The sequence below is a fragment of the Artibeus jamaicensis genome, unplaced genomic scaffold, assembly GCF_021234435.1.
Source record: "Artibeus jamaicensis isolate MK-2021 breed Jamaican fruit bat unplaced genomic scaffold, CSHL_Jam_final scaffold_369, whole genome shotgun sequence".
Classification (NCBI taxonomy): domain Eukaryota; kingdom Metazoa; phylum Chordata; class Mammalia; order Chiroptera; family Phyllostomidae; genus Artibeus; species Artibeus jamaicensis.
In genome coordinates, this window is record NW_026522042.1 from 37,915,549 (window position 1) to 37,933,087 (window position 17,539).

The following is a 17,539-nucleotide window of genomic DNA, read 5'->3' on the forward strand; positions in this document are numbered from 1 at the left end:
TATCCAAGATTACTCTATCCAGCAAAGTTATCATTTAGAATGGAAGGGCAGGCAGGTAAAGTGTTTCCCAAAAAGGTAAAGTCAAAGGAATTCTTCATAACCAAGCTTTTATAATATGAAATGTTAAAGGGACTTACCTAAGAAAAAGATAAAAAATATGAACATTAAAATGACAACAAACTCACAAATATCAACAACTGAAATTTAAAAAACCTACAAAAACTAAACAAATAACTAGAACAGGAATAGGATCACAGAAATGGAGATCACATAGAGGGTTATTAGCCAAGATGGAGCAGGGAAAGAATAGGGGAAAAGGTACAGGGAATAAAAAGTATAATTGTTAGGTACAAAATAGGGGGGAGGGTTAAGAATAGTATGGGAAATGGAGAAGCCAAAGAACTTACATGTATGATCCATGAACATGAACTAAGGTGGGGAAATGCTGGTAGGAGGATGGTGTAGGACAGAGGGGAATAAAGGGGAGAGAAGAAATGAAACAACTGTAACAGCATAATTAGTAAAATATATTTAAAAATAAAAATGTCAAAATAAAAGAATATGGTTATAATGGGTACAGATAGTCATTTATAATGACTAAAGGGAGAATAAATTATGATTACATATTTTAGATTTAACTTTCATATAGTTAAAACTCAAGTTCATTTAAAAAATTAATGGTGTTATATGATTTTAGGACGTTAAATCCCAAGGTATCTCTCTTAGTATGTATTGAGATACAGGCTAGAAAGGATGAATGTACTTAGGAGGAAAGGAGGTTAAGAATGTACTGAGAAAGGGAGCAAGGGAACAAAAATTAGTAATCAAAGTGATATTCAAATTGATACTTAAAATCTGCTTGTTTGTATTCTTTTTATTTATTTATTTTGTTATATTTTATTGATTATGCTATTAAAGTTGTCCTGATTTTTTCCTCTCTGCCTACAACTGGCAGCCCCCACTCCCTCAAGCAGTCCTCTCACCGTTGTTCATGTCCATGGGTCATGCGTGTAAGTTCTCTGGCTGCTCCATTTCTTATAATGTACTTTACATCCCTGTGGCTATTCTGCAACTACCTATTTGTACTTCATAATCTCCTCACCTCTTCACTCATTCTCCCACAGCCATCCCATATCCATCAAAATGCTCTCCATATCCATGATTTCCTTGATTCTGTCTGTTCTTGTTTGCTTAGTTAGCTTTTAGATTGACTTCATAGATATGTATTTTTGCCAGTTATAGTGTTCATAATTTTGATCTTGTTCTTTTTCTTAAATAAGTCCCTTTAACATTTTATGTAGTAATGGTTTGATGATACTGGACTCTGTTTTTTTCTTTTCTGCGAAGCTCTGTATTTGCCCTTCAGTTATAAATGGAGCAATCTTGGTTAGGTCTCTCCTTTTCATGACTTCGAATATGTCTTGCCAGCCCTTCCACCCTGCAGAATTTCTTTTGAGAAATCAGCCAGTAGTCTTAGGGAACTCCCTGTAGGTAACTAACTTTTCTCTTGCTGATTTTAAGATTCTCTCTTTATCTTTAACCTTTGGCATTTTAATTATGATGTGTCTTGGAGTGGTCCTCTTTACATCTATTTTGTTTGGGACTCTGTGCTTCCTGGACTTGTGTGTCTATTTGCTTCACCAAATTAGGGAAGTTCTCTTTCATTTTTTTCAGATAAAGTTCTAATTTCTTGCTTTTTCTCTTCTCCTTCTGCACCCCTATGATGGGAATGTTGGATCTCTTGAACTGGTCCCAGAGGCTGCTTATACTATAGTTATTTTTTGGGATTCTTTTTCTTGGTGTTGTTCTGATTGGTTGTTTTTTGCTTCCGAATGTTCCAAATCATTGATTTGATTCTTGGCCTCATTCACTCTACTGTTGTTTTCCTGTAATTTGTTCATTGTTTCAATTAGTGTAACCTTTATTGATGCTATTGAAGTACCCAGTGATTTCCCTGAGCTTCCTAATAACCAGTGTTTTGAACTCTGCATCTGATAGATTGCTTACCTCCATTTTGTTTAGTTCTTTTCCTGGAGTTTTTATCTGCTCTTTCATTTCAGCCAGGTTGCTTTGCCTCCTTGTTTTGGCAGTCTCTGTGTTTGTTTCTATGTATGCTTTAGAATTACTTTGTGTGCCAGTAATGAACATAATTTTATTTATTTACCAAAAACAATCAAAGCCTTGTTTAAAAGGCTTTTTTCTTGTTAAAATTCACAGTAGTGCTTACCTGCATTTATTGTTAGGTAGCATTATCTTACATAATAAATATATCTTTTTTTCAGTGCTCTCTCAGAGGAGGAGAAATCTACACTGCGTGCAGGGCTAATCACCAACTTCAATGAACCAGTAAACCAGGTGAGTGAGACAATGAATGTTAATTATTCTTTCTCTTTTTTTACTTTTTGTTTCTTTTCCCAACTAATTTTGTTTCTTGGCATTAAAAAGGAAATGTTGCTACATAATGTCCATTTGTGATATGTATACACATTTCTCTGTTGTTTTTTTAATTTTGAGACCCAGTTCTACTAGGTGTTAAGAATTTTGGTTAGATTTGGCTATTAATTATTTAAAATACAGAAGTCATTTTAATACGTACTTTTATACTTCTTAAACTTCCTCAGTTTTTAAGCTAACATTGAAAGCTAATGTCTCTATATTTGTAGTCTTACCACATAGAAATTAATTTTAATCATTTAGATCATCTCTCCCTCCTTTATGTAAGCTATAGGATGATTTCAGTTTTTTGTCTCTTTCATCCATCAAATTTTCAATTCTTACTACATGGGGAATAGATAGTAAACTATATAGTCTGCCTCCACCATAGTGGATTTCTTTTTCTAAGAATAAATGAAGTTTTGCTTATGGATACAAAGTATATTGTATTTGGTCATGTATCCAATGTAGCTTTAACTCAGCTTATTTAAATGATCTCAGTTTTTTGCCTTATAATTCCTTAAGGGGATCAGGAAGGCGGAAAGGAATTGAGTAACTCTCACTGGGGTAGGGGTTGATTAGGATGGGTTTGGGTGATTGAGAGATAAACCACTGGTTAGATGTTCTGTCACCCTGCATTTGGAAATACTGATCTGAACAGGTACCATTATTTAAATATCTAATATTGGATGTTCATTTCTATTCTTAGGTGAGTAATTCTCAAATTTTGTAATCTTAGAAGTTCCTTCTTATACTGCCAAAATAAAAACCCAAAGGGTAGTGTCTGTTGATATTTACTGTGTTAGAATATAAAACAAAAAAAATAAATATTAATTAAAATAAAGCCATTCCTTATTAACATACATGGAATTTAAAAAGAATAATAGCTATTTCTCAAAACAATATATAATTTAATGAGAAGAGTCGCATCGTTGCACATGTTTGTATATGTCTGTAGTGTCTGGCTCTTAAAGGAAGACTGCTGCATTTCCATAGCTGCTGCTTCATTTACTGTGTTATAGCATACTATTTTGGTGGAAGTTACATGAAGATAATGTGTTATTGGGAAAGGGAGGATCTCACGGAAAGCATTTTAAGTCCCTAGACCTAAATCCGAGGTCCATAGACCACACTTTGAAAACCACATCTTAAACAATTGTTTTGTGAAAATTCTATTCATTTTGGTCAAATGTATAGTTAACCAAAAAGGTAAATTTCAACTGTGAATGCATTTCTTATTCATTATTTTATGCATATGTTTGTTTTTGATGATTAATTTTTCCTTCTCTAGATTGCAACTCAGATTGCAGTACTGATTGCAAAGGTGGCTCGCTTGGACTGTCCCAGACAGTGGCCTGAACTGATTCCCACTCTTATAGAGTCTGTGAAAGTCCAGGATGATCTTCGACAGCACAGGGCATTACTTACCTTCTATCATGTTACCAAGACTCTGGCCTCTAAACGTCTAGCTGCTGATAGAAAACTATTTTATGATGTGAGTAATTTAACATAATTTGATTATGAAAACTGTGCTTATATAAAAATAGTAATTTTATGTAAACATTTTTACATAAAAGAAGACACAAAGAAGGGCTATGAAATCAAGCTGTCATTTTGTTGTAAGCAGGGGACTGTTTCAGGGTGTAATAGTTTTCTGTTCATATTTAAAATTTGGATGTGCCACACTTTGGGTTTTATATTATTTTTCATTTTAGAGTATGCTTATTAAAGCTGGGGACAGTGAAACAGGGAAGGGCTTAGACTAGAAGAAGCAACTGGAGCAAGCCCAGGTGGGCTGCTTTGGCTCACTGAGAGGTCGGAGAAAAGGGAGTCTTGGAGGACAGGTTCAGGGGGTTACCTGGCACGAGCTGTTGCCCACTGCTCCCCAGGTTGCAGGTCTTGTGGAGTCACTTAAGAGTTTACGAGGTGCCTGCCTGTGGGGGAAGAGAAGGGGGAAGAGAAAGGTGGGGGTATGCTCCCAGGAGAACATGCCTAGTTTAAAAACTGAACTTTATTTTGGTCTTATGTATAATTTCTACCGTGCCCTGCCTCTAAATCCTTCTGTTTCTATTCTTACACTTTATTCTGGCTGACAAATATTTTCATGATTTGTGTGCTTGTAAAAGTTTAGGATGCTATAACTCAAAATTACACAGTAAATGTAATAAACGTTAGAATAATGGATGGATTTTCTGACTCTAGATGTATTTAGCCTCATATTCTCAGAAAGGACTAAGAAAAATATTAACATTTATTGAAGCTATAAGTAAAGCTTACATGTTTGAGCTAAAGCCTCTTTTTTCCCCGTCTGATTATATCTCTTTTTTAAAAAATATATTTTATTGATTATGCTATTATAGTTGTCCCAGTTTTTCCCACTTTGCCCTCTTCCACCCAGTACCCTCCTCCATTCCCTATGGCACTCCCCTCCCTTAGTTCATGTCCATGAGTCACACATATAAGTTCTTTCACTACTCCATTTCCTGTATTGTTATTAACATACCCCTGTGTATTCTGTACTTACTAATTTTGTACTTCTTAGTCCCTGTACCTTTTCCCCAATTCTCTCCCTTCCCCTCCCAGCTGATAACCCTCCAAATGATCTCCATATCTATGATTCTGGTTCAGTTTTGCATGTTTGCTTAGTTTGTTTTTTAGATTTAGCTGTTGATACCTGTGATTTTGTTGTCAGTTTAATGTTCATAGTTTTGATCTTTTTCTTAAATAAATCCCTTTAACATTTCATATAATAATGGCTTGGTGATAATGAACTCCTTTAGCTTTACCTTGTCTGGGAAGCACTTTATCAGTCCTTTAATTCTAAATGATAACTTTGCTGGGTAGAGTAAATGTAGGCCCTTACTTTTCATCACTTTGAATACTTCTTGCCAGTTCCTTCTCGCCTGAAAGTTTCTTTTGAGAAATCAGCCAACAGTCTTATAGGAACTCCTTTGTAAGTAACTCTCTGCTTTTCTCTTGCTGCGTTTAAGATTCTCTCTTTATCTTTAACCTTTGGCATTTTAATTGTATGTATCTTGGTGTAATCCTCTTTGGGTCCAACTTGTTTGGGACTATGTGCTTCCTAAACTTGTATGTCTATTTCCTTCACCAAAATTAGGGAAGTTTTCTTTCATTAATTTTTCAAAGAACTTTTCAGTTTCTTACTCTTCCTCTTCTCCTTCCAGCACCCAGATTCCAAAGTTGGTACATTTGAAGTTGTTCCAGACCTTGCCCTATTCTCATTTTTTAATTCTTTTTTTCTTCTTGCTATTCTGATTGAATTTTTTTTTTTCTTCCTTATGTTTCAAATCATTGGTTTGGTTCTCACCTTCATCCCCTCCACTGTTGGTTCCTTATAAATTTTTCTTTATTTCACTTAGTGTAACCTTCATCTCTGACTGGATGTCTTTTATGCTGTGGAGGTCCTCACTAAGTTCCTTGAGCATCCTAGTAAACATTGCTTTGAACTCTGCATCTGATGGATTGTTTATCTCCATTTTGTTTAGTTCATTTTCTGGACTTTTTGTTCTGTTCTTTCATTTGAGTCACGTTTCTTAGTCTCCTCATTTTGGCAGCCTCCCTGTGCTAGTTTCTATGTATTAGGTAGAGCTGCTGTGACTCCCTGTCTCAGTAGCATGGCCTGTTGCAGAACAGCTCACAGATAAGGTGGATGAGACTGAGCCTCAGGTAATCACCAGGGCGGGGCACCCTTGTGAACCAGGTTGATGGAGTGTCTGGGAGGAAACTGTCCTGTAGCGCTCACCCTGATGCCAGATACTTCAGTTTCTCTCCACATGCCACAGCTGCCCTTCCCAGTGCTCCTCTGGTGCAGTAGCCCAGAGGGAGTGAGTCTGCATTAATTCTAAGTTTATTGCAGGCACTTTAAGAGGAGATCCTTGAGAATCTCACATTTTCTTCTGTCGCCTCAAGCCCCACTGGTTTTTGCATCCAGAAATTATGGGGACTTACCTTCCTTGGCACTGGAACCCTTGTCTGGGTGTTCTGCTGTGGGTCTGGGATCCCTCATTCCCGAAGTATCCATCTCAGTTTTTATCCACCAGATGTGGGTGTGGGACCGCTCATTTTATGTTTCTGAGTGTCTGCCCCTTGTACCTGTCTGTACGAATGTGACTTCTTTAACTACTTAGTTGTCGGACTTCTGTATAGCTCAATTTTTTGACGGTTCTGGGTACTGGTGTTTTTATAGTTTAGTGTAATTTTTCTGTGGTTGTGCAAGGAAAAAAGCCATGTTTACCTGCACCTACATCGTGACTGGAAGTTCTCCATACATTTATTTTAAAAGAGGTGACTATACATTCTAATATGAACGAGCTCCAAGACACACTGGGTTCCATGCCAGCGCCTCCAGTGCTCTGTGCCCCTGCTTTGGCTCCCCTGGGCTTGGTGAGTCCTGGGCGCTCAAGAGGCGGGGACAGGAGGTCAGATTATCCCTTCTGATTAGATTATTTGCTTCTGTGTTACAACAGTATTTCATGGGATGATGTCAAATTTAAACTGTTAACTTTTTATGATACTACTGCTTGTGCTGGTGTATTGCTTGGGATAATTGTCGTTGTGACGTTTTGGCTGTAATGAGACATTAAGAAATAATTTGATATTATTTCTGAAATGTTTTATGTGTACTTGAGAATATCCTGAGGTGTCTTAAAAGTAGTTATTGCAGCTGTTGTCAAGAGTGCATGCAGGACAAGGGGGAGAGACAAGGCCTAGTCCTTACTGATCAGTCAGTGAAGATAGGAGCCACTCTTAGATTCAGACGGTTTATGTACTTTGGACTGAGAAAAGAAGTTAGCCATTGGTACCCCCTCCCTGTGGTCTTTGTCCTACCTGCCAAAAAGAACGACTGAAGCAATAGGGCTGAATGACTCTGGTGCAATTAGTGGGATGCCCCATTGCTGAGGAGCCACTTCTGAACTGTCACTAAGTGGCTTTATTTTCTGCATCTCTGTTCTGAAGAGGGTGGGGAAGAAATCCTTACACCCTATGAGAACCCTGAAAGTGAGGAGAAACTGTCCCATGACAGCTTAACAGAGCAGATATGGAAGTGAGCAGGAGGTGGTCTAGCAGTTCTTAGCTGCCTTTCATCCTTTTGTGTTCCAGGAAGACCACAAGGTATTAGTCAGGTTAACTGTTTCCCTACACCTGTAAGCATAGGCTATTACAATTCCTGAATTAAAATAATAAAAGTAGGATTTGATTTTTTCATAGAAATATTATTTTATTTACAGAATGGCATTTCTGACTGGTTGCTGTTGGCTAACCTTACCATAAATAAAATGGTTCACTAGTTGAAACCATTTGAAACTAGTTGAAACCAAAGATAAGCTTATACTTTGAATAAGAAAATTTCTCTGAAGTATGCTAATAATAGTCATATGCATTTTCATTTGTTTTTTATTTAAATAAAATGGCTGTGCAGGCTCAGCTAGATTGGTCCTACACCTTGTGGGAGAAAACTGAAGATCCCATTGGGAGATGATTCTGCCTCAGCCCGAGAGGCAGAGGTTAACTGCATCTCAAGAATAGGGTTTCTAAATAGCAGTGTATATTAGAAAAGCATCCTGACAAGCTTTGGGTCTGTATGCAGTGGTTTGTATGTTCCTGATAAATGCTCAAAAACCATATGCGTAAAACTGGCAGAACACAGAAATTCGACTCCTTTGTATTTCAATTTCTTAGTATGTTGACTTCATCTGATATACTCAGCTACAGTCCATAAATCAGTGTTTTAAAAACTGAGCGTTGCAACCTATAAACAGAAGATAAAAAGTACAAATAGAAAATAACAGACTGTAATGTAGGCTCAGTAATTTTTCAAGAAAATAATATTTTAGGGAGTATGTGTATTTTGTGTGTATGTTCATAGCATTAGCCAATGTAAACTGTATTTACTCTGCATTTTGACTCAGGAATTTTGAAATGTTAATGATAAATGACTCTTGACTATATTAAGTCTGATAGAAAATGTGTGCTCAATTTAAAAACCTAAATGTATTAATATGTAGGTCTAATTGATTACCAAAATCTATAATATGAACAAATCTGTTGATATTTCTTTACAGTTAGCTTCTGGAGTTTATAATTTCGCTTGTTCTCTGTGGAATCACCACACAGACACATTCCTTCAGCAAGTTTCTTCTGGCAATGAAGCTGCTGTTCTAAGTTCCCTAGAACGAACTCTACTATCGTTGAAAGGTACTGTTAAACTTGACATGTTTGTTTTTGAAATGACATCCTTCAGAACAATCACCAAATAGTTCTTCTGGATGGATTTTCTGTTACTAGTCTCGCTGAGAGAATAGGAGTTAATTTCTCCCTCAGAGACAAGGGCTTATGTGTAGTTCGTTTTTATTTTATGAGAATAGTGCTTCCTTTATTCTAATGGATGCACATGTGCAATAGTTTTATGTTATATTCACCATACTGTCATCTCATGGCTCTGAATGCATTCCTCTTAAATATTTCTACTTTCTTTTGCTTCTACTTTACATTTCTCATGTATGTAATGTTAAGGGCTTCTACCCTTATTGTCATGCTGACTCTGCTGTCCACAAAGTTTAGTTGAGCTCTGTTTTCAGTTCTTTTCCCAGAGAACTCAGTTGCCATCTTACTACTTGTACTTCAGGCTCACTTAGGTTTTAGAGGGTACCAGATGGGGTATCCTCTTGGCTTGTGTTTTTCTATGCTTTGCTTGTAGGCATTCTCTTGGCAGAAATTTTCATTTTTACCTTTTCTAAGCTGAGTTATTTTATCTTGAATGTATTTTGAGATCCCTTTTCTTTTTAAAATACTGGATTGATTATTCTCTTTGCCTTTTAGTCTTTCTCCTTAAGAAGCTTTTGATCTCAAGGAGCTTTTAGTTTTACTATAGCTTATTTAGCATCCTTCTATTTTATTCACAATCCCTTTATCATATTCACATTAGTACCTTAAGATGCCACCATACACTCTTGGCACTAGTCTGTCACTTATATTAACCAGGCAGGGGATGCACAAAATCCAAACTTTCAGCATATTTTGGTGAACTTTATGCACAGGGTGAATGCTTTTAAAGGACTGCTAACAGTAAAATCCGTAGTACAGGTGGTTATACAAGTGGGTGGAGATGGTTTTGTGACCATCCTTGAGGAAGACATTCAAAGGCTTTAGAGAGAGATAAGATATATACTCAAGAAAGAATGAGAGAAACTTGTATAAGGTTATATATATAAAACTGTGTATATTAATACTGAATTTAATGATTGAGGAATTTTCATGTGTCCTTCTGATTATAGACTTTTCCTGCTTTACTGATTTCAGAGTTTATTTCCAGACCCTAAGGATGTAGCTCACTGTATATTAGCCTGCTTTAAGCTTTTCCATATCTCCACATCTCAAGGTCTTAGATACACATTGGCATTTCTAAGGCATTAGACCTAGAAAAAAAATTCCATAGCATTTAAAAAAAATACTTACTCCATCCCACTATGAACCCTTGAGGCATAGTTTAAAGTTTATGGACTAGATACAGGTAATCTTTATAATTTCAACCAATAGGGGTTATTGCAGGTGAGAGGTACTGACAGTTATAGAAATTAAGAGAAATTTTGCACTGTAGTTTCAGAAAAATGAGTAGTTATTATGGGAAGAGCACTGGTTTTGAGTCACAACAACTTGTTTTAGTTCCATCTTTCCCACTTAGTAAACCAAGCAGCGACTAGAGGTTCTCTCTCTCTATCTGTTAAGCATAAGGATTATAACCTTCAAGTTTGATGAGGTTTTGTGATTCTGAGATTTTATCATTATGATCATGATTTTAGTATGATAGTTTATGAAAAAATAAGATGCAAATAAAGCTTGGTTTTACTTTTCAGTGCTGCGTAAGTTAACTGTTAATGGATTTGTGGAACCTCATAAGAATATGGAAGTTATGGTAAGTGAAAGAAGTAACTGACTTCTTGTGACTTCAGGAAAATGCTTGGTATATTCCTGAAAATTTTGAAGCTTATTTTTATTAAAGATTTTACTTATTTATATTTAGAGAGGGGAAGGGAGTTAGAGGAACATCCATGTGTGGTTGCCTCTTGCACACCCTTTACTGGGAACCTAGCCTGCATCCCAGGCATGTGCCCTAGACTGAGAATTGAACCAGTGACCTTTTGGTTCATAGGCTGGCACTCAGTCCACTGAGCCACACCAGCCAGGGCTTTTTTCTTTTTTTTTTTTACTGGACAACCATCTAAAAGTTTTTTTTACGTGACAGCCTGAAGTTTATTTTTACCATTTTGTGTGTTAATTATACTTTTGGACTTGTGGTTTGTTTTTACTACATCTAAGCAGCTGTTGTGTGAAGGAGATGACATTGTGAGTGTTTATTTGAATTTGAATTTAATGAACTGTGAATTTGATTGCTATTGTAGCATTACCAAATGTGTCATAGATATTGATATTATTGATATTTTCCTTTGCATATTTTTATATATTTACAGTGAATTTTTCCTTCTAATCATAGCATTTATACCTTCTCTTTGCTGTCAATTAAAAAAATAATATAGAAGAGGGAGAAGTCCTATCAATAAGCCCAACAAGTTGTATTATAAATTCCTTATTGGTATAATGTCCTCTACTTTTTTTCTATGCAAAAATATATAGCTGCATTTATTGTATCCCAAAACAAAATAGAACTGTATTATACTTACTGAGGTATGTGTATGTTAGTTTTCACAGTGAGTTTAGGTCAGCAAAAATGTTGTTTTCTGTGGATTGCTTTGGGGGCCACACAGAAAGTTTGGAAAATGCGCATCTAATTGGGTCTTTGGATGTACTCTAGATTTGACCAGATCCACTCTTTTTTACTGTGTGTGTGTGTGTGTGTGTGTGTACTGGTAAGATTTTTATTGAAATAATGTTTCTAATGTTAGAAGAAGTTAAAAACTGCTAATATACATTATAATCTGATGACTTTTGTCTCTGAAAGGATTACATGCTTATTTTTTTAAGTTGATTACATCTTAATTTTTTTTAAAATTTAAATAGGAAATTTAACAAACCACTTAAAAACTTGTTAGCGATATTGCTAAAATTTCTAAGTATCCTTTTAAGACATCTTATGCATGTTCTTCTAGATATACTTTCTGTCTTGATTTTATATAAACAGGACTTACATGCTATTTTGTTACTTGCTTTTTTAAAACTTAGTGTGTTGTGAATATTTCTCATGTCAGCAATGTATTGATGATTACAGTTGGTGGACCTTTTTTTTTAAATGATAAAATTAGTATAGCCTTCCTATAATTCACTTGCCTAATTACCTATTGATAGGACATATAGGTTGTTTGCAGGTTTTAATTGCTGATAAGTGATGTTAGAACAAACATTTGGGTACATATGTCATTGTGTACTTTTCTAATGATCTCTTTAGGATGAATTTCTCAAAATGGAACATAGTATTGATGTATTACCAGATTGCCAGAAAATATATCAAAGACCAACCACAATTTTAAATACTGATGCATTTTAAATATTTACAGTCATTACCAAACCACACAAAAACAATTCCCAGAAATCAATTTTACAGTTCTCCCTCAGTTCCCTCACTAGAATGTAAGTTCCATAAAGGCAGAGACTTCGTTTTCTTGACTGTTCACCTCAGAGCTTGGAACAGTTTCTCTCATATGAAAATGGTCCGCAGTTATTTGTGAAGTGCATGAACACATGATGTGGTAGAAACACTATGTCAAGAGACTCAGTAATTATTATATGCAATATTATGCTGAGTATTATCAAATTATATTCACTAGAATTATGTTGGTCATTTTTTTTCCCAGCAAAAAGTGAACTGATTTGAATCACATTCTTATAAACTAGATCAGTGGTTTTCATTGCATCTGCTAGTATTTTGTAAGCCCATGGCTTTCCCTTTATAGTTTTTTTTCTGTCTGCAGAAATGATAATATTTGTTAACCTTCACTCAGTTACAAATTCTATATTGTAGCATTTAAGGTGTACTGATTGAAGGTAGAATTTTAACAAATTAAGGACATCTTTAAATAACGTAAAGATCTTAAAAATTCCTGGAACTTAAAAAAAATTAGGAAGTGCTAAATGATAGTGGTGCGATTTTGATTTCTGGAGGCACATAGATTTGGATTTGAACTTCACCTTGGCCTTCTCCTTGTACAAAAATTATGTAGTGCCCATAGCTTGACCCTGGGTCCTCTGCACAGAAACTATGGTGTGGGTTTTTACCAGGTGGTCAGTGCATTCCTGACAGGTAGACTTGGTGAACACAGTCTCTTTCCAGAGGTCAGGGATGAGATAGTTGTAGGTCTTAGAGATGGCATTAGAGGTGGCCTTGACAAAGTTGCCCAGGGTAGCAGTGCAGCCCCTGGCTGAGGGGTAGTACTTGTTGATACCAGCCATCATTGGTAGCTTTTTGGGCACAGGGGCCAAGAAGATGGCTGGTGCCCCTGGGTGTAGGGATTAGCTCACCAGCACAGAGCCATGGTGCCCAGTCACCTTATAAGGGACAGTGTGGGGCTTGCCGATCTTGTCCCAGTAGCCTCATTGCACAGGGACAAGAGAGAGCTTGGCCAGGATGATTGCCTCATGGATGGCAGTGGCTACTTCCTTTGAGCACTTAAAACCCAGACCAACGTGTCCATTGTTGTCACTAATGGCAACAAATGCCTTGAACCAGGACCTTTGGCCTGCATGTGTCTGCTTTTGCAAGGGCATAATTTTCAAAACCTCATCCTTGAGGGGTGCCCTCAAGAAAAAGTCACTGATTTCAGATTCCTTGATGGGCAGAGAAAAGAGATAGACCTCCTCCAGGAACTTGATTTTCCTCCAGGGACTTGTTCTTAACCAGGTGGCTCAACTTGGTGATAGGGATCCACTCCTTATTCTTGGCCTTGCCTCCAAGAGCTCCATGGCCTCGACCCTGACCCCTGTCATGACCTCTGCCGAGATGCCGCTGCCAAATCCTCCAAGGAAGCCTCTGCAGACATCCATTCCGGGGCCTCCGGGCCCTTCCGCAGCACCAGTGTCATCTACCATTTGGTGTTTCCTGGGGGAAAAGGAGATCACCTTGGCCTTTAAAAAAAATTTATCTTTATTGTATTTTTTCCCATTACTATTTAGTCACTTTATACTCTCCTCCCCACAGCAATCACCACACTGTATCCACGTCCATGAGTCCTTTTTCCTTTTTGCTCAGTCCCTCCACCTTCTAACTTCCCTCTACCCACTAGCTGTCATCTGTTCTCCAACTATGAGTCTTTCTCAGTTTTGCTTGTTAGTTTGCTTTGTTCATTAGATTCCACATATGAGTGAAATCATATGGTATTAGTCTTTGGCTGGCTTATTTCACTTAGCACAATGTTCTCCAAGTCCACCCATATTGTTGCTAAGGTAAAAATTTTCTTCTGTTTTACCGCTGAGTAGTACTCCATTGTTTGTCACATAGTTATTTTATCAACTCATCTGTTGATGGACACTTGAACTTATTCTGTATCTCAGCGATTTTAAATAATGCTGCAATGAACATAGGGATGCTTATATTCTTGCAAATTGGTGTTTTGGGTTCCTTTGGATATTGTCCCAGAAGTGGGATCACTGGGTCAAAAGCCAGATCCATTTTTAATTTTTTGAGGTATCCCCATACTGTTTTCCACAGTGGTTGCACCAATCTGAATTTGCAGCAACAGTTTAAAAGGGTTCCCCTTTCCACATCCTCTCCAGCACTTACTGTTTGTTGATTTATTGATGATAGCCATTCTGACAGGTGTGAGATAGTCTCTCATTGTAGTTGTAATTTGCATTTCTCTGACAATTAGTGATGTTGATCATCTTTCATATGTTTATTAGCTATCTGTATGTCTTCTTTGGAGAAAAGTTTGTTTAGCTCTTTTGCACATTTTTTAATTGGGTTTGTTTTTTGGGGGTGTTGAATTTTATAAGTACTTTATAAATTTTGGATATTAGCCCCTTATCAGATGTATGGCAAGTATGGTGTCCCATTCTGTGGGTTGTCTTTTTATTTGGGCTTAAATAAGTAACCCCAGGCTGCTTTGTATTTTCCACCCTAGTTTTTAAACCAATCAGCCTTTGAACCTCAGTTGTTCATCTAATCAGTTGTGACCTGCAGCCTGGATTAAGCTTCATGGGGCAGGGCAGGGCAATTTCTGCTGGTGGGGCTGTTACTTCTCCTCAGGCTGATGCCACTTGGAGAGGAATTGTCTGCTTAAGAAAGATGACTTCTGCAATGTGGGGAATGGCTGAGTACAGGGATACTGGCAGCTGTTCCTTCAGTTCTTTTCCTGGAGCCCGCAACCCAAGGTTCTCCTCAAGTGTCTCTAGTTCACTGTGCTGTCTCTCTGCTGAACTCCAGAGTAAGTGGCTGCAAATGAACTTTTGTGCATTAGCCCTTTAAGAGGCTGTCTGTGTCTCCAGGCATCTCTCCCAGGCAGACAGAAATCCTGCTGCTTTTCACTGCTGGATGTTATTTGGTTCCCTTTCAGGCTTTGGTGCTGTAGGCTGGAGAGCCCAGCTTGAGGTTTAGACCCTACACTTCTCGGGGCCACTGATACATCTCTTCAGAAGTTGAGTTGGCCCACATGGGAGCCCAGCCAGCCCTCTCACTTCTCCTCCACACTCCCTACCAGTCTTACTAGTAGTGGTGAAGTGATTTCTTCTGTCTGTCCTTGGTTATAAGGCTTCTCTCTAGCTGGTGTTCAGTTGGTTATTCAAGATGATTCCTTTATAATTTAGTTGTAGTTCCAGATTGGTCCTTGGAGGAGGTTAGTGTAGATTCAACTTACTCCTTCATCATCATGGATCCCTATGGTTATGAAGGCAGAGAATTCCACAATCTGCCCTTTATAAGCCAGAGAATCAGGAAAGTGTGCTGTGATTGCATATGAGTTTGAAGGACTGAGAATGGGGGCTGAAGGCGTTAAGTCCAGACATGAGTCCAAAAGCTCAAGAACCAGCAGCACTGGTGTCCAGACATGTATTACACCTGTCTTTATTTTGCTTAGTTCAGCCTTTCTTCATACTGCTCCTCAAGCATGTCTTGAGATGAGGAGGAACGGTCTGCGGAGTTTCAGGTAACTTCCCTTTTTTCCAAAACCCTGGGGCACAACCACTAAACCAGAGCAGACACCACAAATCCCCTTGGACTTTTCTTAATAGCATGGCCACTGGCTGTTACTTTCGCCATACTGTTTCCTTTTTTGTAACATGGAGATAAAATAATAGTACCTGTACTTCTGGTCAAGATGGCAGCATAGGCAAACATGGCTCACCTCCACACACAACCACATCAGATTACAACTAAAACATAGAATAGCTGTCATCCAGAACTGACAGAAATCGAGTTGAATGGAAGTCTGACAACTATGTGGTAAAGAAACCACATCTATCCAGATTGGTAGGAGGGGTGGAGATGTGGAATGGGCTGGTCCCACACCCACATGTGGTGGATTAAAATTCGAGAGGGAAATCTCAGAAGTGAGGAGTTCCAGCTGCATGCCAGGCACCCCAGCCTAGGGTTCCAGTGCCAGGAAAATAAGTCCCCATAACTCCTGGCTGCAAAAACGAGTGGATATTGAGTGGTGGAAGAAAATTCTGGAATCCCAAGCAGTAACTCTTAAAGAACCCACCCACAAACTTACTTAGACTCATTCCCTCTGAGCTCCAGCAATGGGATAGCAGACTGAAAGGCACCGGTGGCATACAGGGAGAGACTGAAGTGTCTGGTATCAAGGCAAGAACTGGGGAACAACTTTCTCCCAGACAGAAAGGCAGGCAGAGGCATTGTCCCTTTTCTGAACCAAACCCCCCCCCCCACACACAAAGCAATAGAATTGGAGGTGGATGCCATATCTGAGATTCCATCGCCTGGGTTAACACGGTTTCCCCCACCCTGGAGATCCTCTGAGACTCCTTCCCACCTAACTTGCTAGCACATGACAACTGTTAACAGTGACTTTTCCTTATGAATGGCTGGTCTTGGTTCATATGTCACAACTTCCTAAACCTTAACCAAACAATCATTAGCTGGCTTCAGTGAAACCACAGACCATCAATCGATAGCTAAGTGGTCTCAGGCCCAGCACTAGCAACAGCCAGCCAAGATTCACAGCTTGGTTTTGCCTGGGAATCTCCAAGCCCAGCAAAAGTCACAGTCATCTGAAATTGCTTTATAGCTTATACATGGTGACGCTAGACAGTGTGGGGGCTGACCTTGGTGTGTACTACCCAGAAAACCCCAGAGCCAGAAGACCCAGTGGACAGCTACAGACCACATTGTATCACCAACCCTTTGCCACTGCACAGCTGATCCTCCACAAGGGGCAGTGGTTGATAGCCAGTGGGCATAGCTAGTACTTGCAGCTGACTGGCCTGGATAAATCCCTCCCATTGATCTGCTGGCAGCAACCAAGGTTCAACCACATGAAGAGGGCTTGCTCAGCCCACACTAGGGTACATCTCAAATACCCAGCTTGTATGATAGGGGGGCTCTGCTACTACTCCCTGTAGCACACCTACTACATTGGTCTACACTACCAAGACATGGAGCCATAGCAGCTCTAGCTAAATCATAGAATCAACCACAGGGAGACTGACAAAACAAGGAGACAAAGAAACATTGCCCAATTGAAAGAGCAGATCAAATTCCAGAAAAAGAATGAAACAAAATGGAGATAAGCAATCTATTAGATATAGAGTTCAAAATACAGGTTATAAGCATGCTCAAGAAACTTAGTGAGGACTTCAAGAGCATAAAAAAGATCCAGTCAGAAATGAAGCACACACTAACTGAAATAAGGAACAATACACAGGGAAGCAACAGTGGAGTGGGTGAAACTGAGAATCAAACTTGCGATTTGGAACATAAGGATGCAGAAAACAACCAATCAGAACAACAATAACAAAAAACAGAATCCAAAAACATGAGAATAGTGTAAGCAGCCTGTGGGACAACTTACTACATCCGATATTTACATCTTAGGGGTGCCGGAAGGAGAAGAGAAAGAGCAAGAAATTGCAAATCTATTTGAAAAAATAATGAAAGAAAACTTTCCTAATTTGGTGAAGGAAA

The 17,539-nt window shown here is 38.3% G+C and overlaps 1 protein-coding gene and 1 pseudogene across 6 annotated transcripts in view; one reads left to right on the forward strand and one right to left on the reverse strand.

The window, feature by feature from the left end:
* The window catches only part of IPO11 (importin 11), a 189,714-nt gene that overhangs the window by 36,722 nt on the left and 135,453 nt on the right, over positions 1-17,539 (forward strand). For all 6 annotated transcript variants that reach the window (XR_008390098.1, XR_008390097.1, XM_053657295.1 and 3 more), the window contains exons 4-7: positions 2,283-2,355; positions 3,725-3,928; positions 8,517-8,649; positions 10,308-10,366. Coding sequence is in view for 4 of the 6 variants with exons in the window: in XM_053657295.1 (XP_053513270.1) it covers positions 2,283-2,355; positions 3,725-3,928; positions 8,517-8,649; positions 10,308-10,366 (469 nt within the window). In the remaining 2 variants the exon portion in view is untranslated. The remainder of the gene's footprint in view (positions 1-2,282; positions 2,356-3,724; positions 3,929-8,516; positions 8,650-10,307; positions 10,367-17,539) is intronic.
* Positions 12,513-13,491, reverse strand: LOC119042431 (40S ribosomal protein S2-like; annotated as a pseudogene).